Here is an 8,690-nt window from a genome sequence, read left to right on the forward strand (position 1 = left end):
ATGGTGAAAACGGGCATAAATTGTATAAAAATTTCATAAATGTTAGGGAGAGATTTATGAAGTCTCCTAGGTTAATTGTTAAATCGCTTAAATTGAGCAAATCTTTGTATTTTTTAAAACTGACATATCTTTTACGTATAATACGAGTACCTACGTATACTCGGTTTTCACCTTAGTTGAGTGACTTTATAAGAATTTTTATTACATATTTTTTAATAAAGAGATACTTAAAAAATAGAGAGCTTTACATAAATAATACTCGGGGGATGTAAATATTTTTCAAAATATTTTTGAAAGGAGGTATAAAATATAGAAATTATTGTTCTAATATTGGTCGATGAAATGGCAAAATTTTTACAGCAGTAAAAAAGTAAGAAGTATCTAAATAGGAACTAATACTGGTTTTAAGTAATAAAATAATAGTAACAAAAATATAAGTTTTTAGGGTATCACAAAACGAAGAGAAAACTCGATTCAATAAGTAGAAACTTGATAGATTAGTTCAGTCTGCACATATTTGATGTACTTGAATTTGGTTATTCTTACCGTTAGATAATTCCTGGCAATTAGTGGTGACTGAGTTTGTTCCGGCGTTTCTTCTCAGCACATGCCATTATGTTTGTCTCGAAGTGCTGGTAGGGCCCAAAAGATAAGGAGACATGTAAAGTGCCCCATAAGGGCTACTTTTTCTTTTTTTATTATTTACTATATTTTGACGTTCATAACTGCCACTTGTGGTCTAAACTGAATAAATACTTTTGATTTTGATTAAAATTCAATATTAAGACCAGAATCTATGACGAATTGAATCGAGTTTTCGCCGTTTTGGAATACGGACCTAAATCACATTTATCCTTTCAGCGAATCGATATCTCGTTTATATTCGTAGCCTAAATCATCAAGAAAGTCTTCATCGCTCTCCGAATCGCTTTCTCTATTGTGGATCCCCTTCATTACATCCGCCAAAGTATCCCTATAATTCTCCTCTTCTTCCGATGACGCGTCTAGATTATCCACATCATAGACAATCCATTTCTTTATGGCATTATCTTTGGTCAGAGACAGCCAGTTCTTCTTCATAACCTTATTCATCTTCAGCAGTATATACTGCCCTTTATTGCTATGCACAACACTTTTGCCGTCGATTACCCCGTACAACTCGATATCAAAACCATATTGAGTATCATTCGATACAGCATCGAACTTAATCGAGCGTTCTTTCACATCCAAATCGTAATTTTCAACGCCTATGAGTTGGATTTTAATCGTTACAGATGTCTTATTCTGTCGCCAACACAGTTTTGGCTTCCGCAATTCGTCTACGATCAAATCGATGGGAGGATTAGTTTTCTCATTCTTTTCTGATACTTGCGTGCCTTCAGCCGACGATAAATCGTCAGAATCTAGCGTGGTTGATAGACTTTTAACCGCGTTCGATTCGTCGACCGCTTCTGACAAATCTGCATTCTTCTTTGCAATCATTTCTGCTTCATCTTTTTTGGTTTCTGTCGGCATTTCATCAACTTTTGTAGAAGTGCCCGCTTGTGTCTCATCTTTTTTCGTTTCTGTTGGCTTTTCATCAACGTTTGTAGAAGTGCCCGCTTGTGTGTCATCTTTTTTGGTTTCTTTTGGCTTTTCATCAACTTTTGTTGAAGTACTTGCCTGTGCATCATTTTCGTTCTTTCCTTGATTCATATTTTTTATGTGGTCAAAGTAATCTTTTACCATTGGTAGAAACTCGTGAGGGTCGTGGATCGACCAAGACCCGTCAGAATCGTCATCCGAACCCACTAAAGGAACCGACCTGATCGGTTTCTCCGGGAACAAATCAGATAATCGATAGTCCTGTGCAGGAACAAGAGCTTGGGAATCTACATTGTCATCTGTCTTTGACACCTCTTCGAACTCATTATCTGACGTTTCTTTACAGGTTGTCGGTTCCACAGGCTTGTTAAGTACAAGCTGGTCTAGATATTCCATTTCTTCGGTTTCTTGAGCCAAATTCAGGTCTACCATCAACTTATTTATAGCTACATCTCCATCGCCGTAAGTATCGACAATAGCAACTCCGTATTTGTTCCCTCCGGTAAATGTGGACTCTTCTTTCGTGAAGTATTTTACATACAGCTGTTTCGGATCTCCGCTGTTCGTCTCGCACTTATCACAAAGCCAATTAATCGCATAATCAGTCCAGTTTTCTCCGACGGGTTTTATTCCAATCAAACTGCATTCAATCGCTTGGAACGGCAACTGCTTTATGAATTTGTCCGGGATATCCACTAGATCTTTTAATAGAACATCGCGCCAATCTCCTTGGTCAACGAAGAAACATTTTGCTAAGGATTGCGACAATATTTCTTCAACTCTCGCCCTTTCGTACGTAGAATCGTCTGGGAATTTTGCCAGCACGATATCTCCCTTAGCAACTTGACTCACGGGCTCTGGTTTTTCGGTGACGTGCTTTTCTATATCTTTGAGCATAAGCTTCATACAGCTTTCGAATTTGACAAGACGTAAAAAGAGTGTGTTAGGATCGTCAGCTGACGCGAAGAATACTTCAGTCATGTCCTGCTCCAAATGGGCCCATTGGGGCGTGGCTTTGTCTTTCTTCTGCTTTATAACTGACTCTTCTGGAATTGCATCTCTTTCGTCCTTACGCTCAATGCAACCTTCGCAGAGTTTCTCCAACTTGCCAATGTGTTCCGGATTGGCAATGGCGTGTTTATCCAACAATTCCTTTTTGAAATTATATCTGACGACAGTTTCGTTCAATGACGTCAGCTCTTGGCAAGCTTCGAGGGTGTCAACGAAGATGCAGTTTCCAACAGTCAAGACGACTTGGCCTCTCAAATAAAGGTCTTCGTCTTCTTTTGTGATTTTCATAAGCATTTTCTTTGCTTCGTTCGAAAACGTTATATCTTTGTCCCTGGGGCAGATATTTACCAGCCTCACTTGGACTACATGAGACTCGAACGACTTAAATTCTTCCGGCAGGTAGTACAAGTATATATCTCGCGACTTTTCTAATTTTTCCTCGTCGATGAGCTTGATAAGGACCTCATTTGGTGTTCCGTTGTTGTATTTGGACAAAATCTTTAGCACTTGACAGCGGACGAAGAAATTAATTTTCACGGAGACCGCGCACACATCGCCTACTTTGGGTATGCCGTGTAATCTTTGATTTCTCTCGTGACTGAAATACATACCCAATTTGAGAGAAAGACTGCTGTAAGCTTGAGGGTATTTACGCGTCTGCCCTTTAGTTATGTTCGACAGTAATCGAGCTGAATAATGCAGTGGAGTCAAATAGTGCAGGATTTTAAAAGTGACCACACCATTTTTAGGCATCCAATCTTTGGGCTCGTCGCAGTTTTTGAAAACAGCATGACGGTCGTGGCAATTCCAGTAATCAGGGCACTCGCCATACTCGAGCAAATTGCAGCAGATTGGCACAAGATTTTTAGCTTTCACAGCGTCTTTTTCGTGAAGAATAGTCTCGCAGATCTTGTCCAAGAATTCGGGCACTTGGTCGGTGCAGCGCTTGATGAAATTGAGGATTTTAGGCAACTGTTCCACGTTACTGTCTTCCAAGAATACTTTTATTTTGACAGCTTCATTCTCAGTCTTAAAAATCGAGGAGTAGTTGTCGTTCAGAACGGAGAACCGTTTGCAAAACATCGAGAACAGTCCAGGCAACGAATAGTGAATCAAATGATGAGCATTTGTCACGTTTAGATGGTTCAAATTACCGTCGCAGCATACCAGAATTGGACCTAACAACGGTTCCTGGTAATCGTGCCAGGCCTTGCTCAAGTTGTACAAATCTTCAACAGTCATTTTGTTGTCGCATGAAAACACAACATTTTTGTTCTTCGTCAGCTCATTCTTTAAATCATCGACTTCATCGTCTGAGCGACATACAATTACCGTACTCTTGGTACCGTCAATTTCTTTCAAATACTCCAAAACTTTGCCTTTCTTGTTCTCCTTTTTGACAAAGTCGACTGAAGTGCTAGCCTTAGAGTACAAGACGCATTCCTGAAAAGCCCCGATACATATAACTGAATTCGGTGATTTCTTTGCGAGTGGTTCGAGAAAGTCACACCAGACACGGGATAGGACCACGAATTGCACCTTCATCTCTTTATTGGCCCGATTTTTCAACATCTCCTTGATTTTGACGAGGAAAAATTTGACTTCGTTGGAATACACTTGGGACAACCTTTCACAATCTTCGAGGACAAAAGTAGAGAGCCGTCTTAGATCAATACCGAAATCAGTAAGTTGCAATAACCTGACCAGAACAGACGGAGTGCAAATGAACAAATCACAACCGTTCAGCAAGGACGTGGTCATATGAAGCTCGTCCATCCCAGGATAGCAAGCAACGACTTTTTCTTCCAAGGCTAACATCATTTTGGCTAGTTTTTCGACCTCAGAAACGGACTGTGCGGTCGCGCAAACTATGATGCAAGTAGGGCCAACGCTATCCACGAATTCCGACCTAAAATCAGAGATGAGTCTGCACACTGCGGGCAGATATCCTAACGTCTTACCGCTATTTTTGGGGCTGATCATAAAGAAACTGTAGCCCCTCAAAATCACTGGCCAAGAGACCATTTGCAACATCATGGGGCGTTCGACGCCATAATTCTTTAACACCACATGAATATGGTCGTTAAAGTGTATGTCCCTAATATTAGAACAAGGCTCGATTCGCTTATCATTTTTGCAATGGACCATCAAAACTGGGGACACTAGTTTATCGACGAAAACAGACATGTCTGCATCTACGTTTTTGAAAGGATTTACATTGTTTTTAATTGCGTTGGGAATAACTTTTACTGTCTCTTTGGGTTTAACATCAGTTTTTAGACATTTAGGACGATATTCTACACTAATTTTCTCAACTAAATCAGTCAATGTATCATCGTCAGAATCTAGAAACTCAGCTTTGTTCCGTTTAGTTTGGCTAGCGTTTATATCGCTGGAAGAATCTTTATAAGAATCAGATGAAAAAGAAACGTCGCTTTTTGATTTATTTTTAAGTAGCTCTAACTTTTTCCGCATGGCAGAAAACTTTTGCAACCCTTCATGTCTGCGTTTTGAATCTGTGGAACAGTTTGATTCGTTGAGACTTTTATCGGTGCTGTCAAAACTATCGTTTTTGTTTACTTCGGTATCTTTTGGTGGGTTTTGTTTGTGCATTTCTTTTAAATTATCTTTATTGGTAATTTCTAATTCGATATGAGAATCAACGTCATCAAAAAATTCCAATTCATTCGCGACTTCTTTTCTATCTTCGGTATTGCTCACCAGTTTTTCGTCTTGTTCTTCTTGCTCGTCTTTTGTTTTTTCTTTTAGCGTCCTAGTGTTTGGACTCATCCCCGGAGGACCGTAGGATTTGAAAAAGATGATTTCATTCTTCTTATTTTTTAACACTCTCTTGTGTCCTGAAATAAAGTAAATTATAAGTTTCACTCGTCTCAATCAAAATTACTTTTTCGGCCGCGAGTGATTCGCTTAAGTAGCCTTTCGCTCCAGCGTACCACCATAGTGTTTTTCGCTAAAACGTACTTCGCTAAATCAACCTTCGCCACTACGTACGGGACCCCCACGACGCTGGTTTTGAGTGGTCGCCTGATTGCAGTGGTGGAGAGGCGCATGGAAACATTTAAAAAACAAGACGCAACTGAGCAATAGTAACACATACACATTTTGAATGATCCATTTTTGCTATATTGAGAAAATGGAAATTAATAATGGTTTAACTTGTTTTTGTCAACTGTACAAAGAGAATGCAGCTGTCACTTAACACAACTTGCCGCCTTACAAAATTGTATTGTTGCCTTTTAATTAATCATCATAAAATATAAATCAATAATGAACTTACTGCGTAAGAAATAGCCTTTTCCAGTGTTTGTTCGTTTGTCCACCATTACAGGTTTCTCAGGTGCGTCTCCTACATTTGGAGTTGCGTTCTTGTCTCCTGTGTTGCTAGAGAGATCCTCAGAATTGTTTCGGTGGTCATCGATTTTTTTCTTGTCTTCTGCGTTGCTAAAGGAACCATCCTCAGAATTGTTTCGGTGGTCATCGATTTTCACAGCATTCTCTTCCAAATACTTTTTAGTGGCCAACAACACTTGCATGGGATCATTGGCCGATTTCAGGCAGGGTTTCCTCGATAATTCCAGTTTCTTTTGTAAAAACTTTGGCAGTTTTGTTGGCTCAGGGGTTGGCTCCAGGGTTGGCTCATCCACAACTGACTTGCTGACATGGCTAGCTCTCCCGACCGATACTTCATCAATATCTTTACATTTATCAAAGTCCTTCGACTTAATTTTCATATAGTGATCTATTTTGACACCGGATAAATGAAACTCGTTATGCCTTTCCAAATTCCTTGACGTTAACATAGACTCCAAATTTTGTGCGGCCTGAAAGACTGTCGTATGCTTTTTCACTGATTCTTCACGCTTCTTACTTGGTTTTAAAGCGATGTGCTTCTCAATTTCTTTTACGACTTCTTGTGTTCGTAAATGGTCAAGCTTCGTATTGAGATTGCCAAGGCTCAGTTCTTGGTGGAAAAGAACTATATTCTCGATAGCAAGCCCTGATTTAGTTAGAACTTTTGAAAGATCGAATAGCTGTTTATCTTTCTTTATTATGGTGATTTCACCGTACTTGTGAATGTTGTCATCGAAAATTGAATTTCTGAAACAACATTATGTTTTATAAAAATCATGACAGTTATCTTGTAAAAAATATAGGATGAAATGCATTAATTTTTTTGTCGCAAAGGTGTTTTGGACATTACTGAACTTTATAAATATCTATAATATAAAAAAGAAAGTTGGTTTTTGTCTCTGTCCCAAGTAGCAGAATAACTGTTAAATGAACTGGAAGATTGAAAAATATAAGTTATTCTCATACAAAATATTTATTGGTTTGTAATTTCTGTTTAATACCTATATCTACCCATGCGAAGCCTAAGGCCCAGAACACACGGTGAAACGCAATTGCAACGAAACTGCAACTTCTAGTTACTTTTGAGTTGCATCTAAGTTTCTGTCATAGATTCCGTTGAGAGAACACACATGACGCGACCATTTCCAACCGGTTTCAAACTGGTCGCGTCATGTGTGGTCTTTCAACGGAATCTATGGCAGAAACTTAGATGCAACTCAAAAGTAACTAGAAGTTGCAGTTTCGTTGCAATTGCGTTTCACCATATGTTCTGGACCTTAAGGTATTTATTTATCTACCCATGTGAAGTTTAAAGTGAGCCACTAGTTTAGTAAGAAAAAAAGGATATTGAAATGTTTCAATGTAGTTTTGCTGAAAACTTAAAGTGAATAAATTTTCATAACCTAGTTTCATGCAAATTTTTGCAAATTCGCTCTCAGAAACATATTTTATGTAAATTAAATATCTTTTTTTTATATTCAATTAACAATAAATAAGCTTATTTGTCTTTTAAACTACATAAAATTCAATACATCAAAAATTTATCCTAAAATAAAATAAAAATTTTCACACCATGTGAAAAATTGGTGATTTTTAATAAAAAGAGAAATTAAATAATCAGTAGCTATAATGAGATTGTAGTTACCTTTTTTTGGGAAATATTATCTTTAGGAATAGTTCTTGCAACGGACGAAGGCGAGTGAGCTTTACTTGTGTGTGTATGTTTATTTATATGCACATAACGTAGTGTAATCAAAACTTTTGAAGAATGAACAGTAGAGAGCCACCACACATGTAAAGCTCTCTCGCCTGTGATTTGCAACAACTTTAATTATTGTAAAAGAACAGTGATGTTGGACAAACTATAATCATTAGATTATAATAATAAGCATGTCTTTCGCGCAGCTACATCAATGGATGAATTTTATGGATACGCAAAGAACACAAAATGACAAAAAGTACTAAAAAAATATTTTATTTTGGTAGCTGTAGAAGCTCCTAATAATCGATAGACCATTATTTCAATCAATCCGGCATTATTGAAAAAGTATTATCAATGTTTTCAACCTACCTGCGATCTATGTGTGTCGGGCAAAACCATACTTCCTTAGCGTCAGCAAACGTTTCCTGCATCATTAAAGTTACAGCCGGCACCCAATCTCGACATCGCTGATAAACGGTGCTTTCTTTACCGCTCTCCAAGTCTATAGTATTTTCAAAGGGTAGAATACCGTATATTCCTAGTTGTTCGTAGTTGTATTCTTTATTTTCTGAGACTACTTCAACCCATATCAAATGGGGGCTCCGATAGTGGAGGACCTCCACTAAGTAGCGGTCAGGCCCCATGATTATAGTTCCTAGTGCCTACTGCCCGGCCAATTTAGCTGCATCGATCGGCTGAAGACTTCACACAACTATAGTTTTTATAATTTTCAGCATCTCTCGTGGTGGACTCGATTGAAAATTCAAAGAGTGAAAGAGAAAAATAATGAGTGAATGGGCAGGAAATGAGACAAGCGGTCGTCGTTCATTCGTTCCTCGCATATTTTGTCTATGACCATTCATTCAATAATGTTGCCAGTAATGCCAACACACTTTACCCTTAACCCTTAACTTTATCCAAACTCAAACTGACTGAACACGTACTTAATACGATTTATTTTAACAATCGAATTATAACAATCAGGGGCATTGCCGGTAAATTACGAGCCATCATTTTAATT

The 8,690-nt window shown here is 38.2% G+C and overlaps 1 protein-coding gene across 1 annotated transcript; it reads right to left on the reverse strand.

Moving 5' to 3' along the window:
• Positions 1–248: 248 nt before the first annotated feature.
• LOC135084852 (putative ATP-dependent RNA helicase TDRD12) lies at positions 249–8,414 on the reverse strand. Its single transcript, XM_063979588.1, has 3 exons — positions 8,039–8,414; positions 5,894–6,714; positions 249–5,453 (listed from the first exon to the last, which is right to left on the reverse strand). The coding sequence occupies exons 1-3, from the start codon at positions 8,311–8,313 to the stop codon at positions 850–852; spliced, it is 5,700 nt and encodes a 1,899-aa protein (XP_063835658.1). The 5' UTR covers positions 8,314–8,414; the 3' UTR covers positions 249–849.
• Between the last annotated feature and the right edge of the window lie 276 nt (positions 8,415–8,690).

Source organism: Ostrinia nubilalis, chromosome 27 (genome assembly GCF_963855985.1).
Source record: "Ostrinia nubilalis chromosome 27, ilOstNubi1.1, whole genome shotgun sequence".
NCBI lineage: Eukaryota > Metazoa > Arthropoda > Insecta > Lepidoptera > Crambidae > Ostrinia > Ostrinia nubilalis.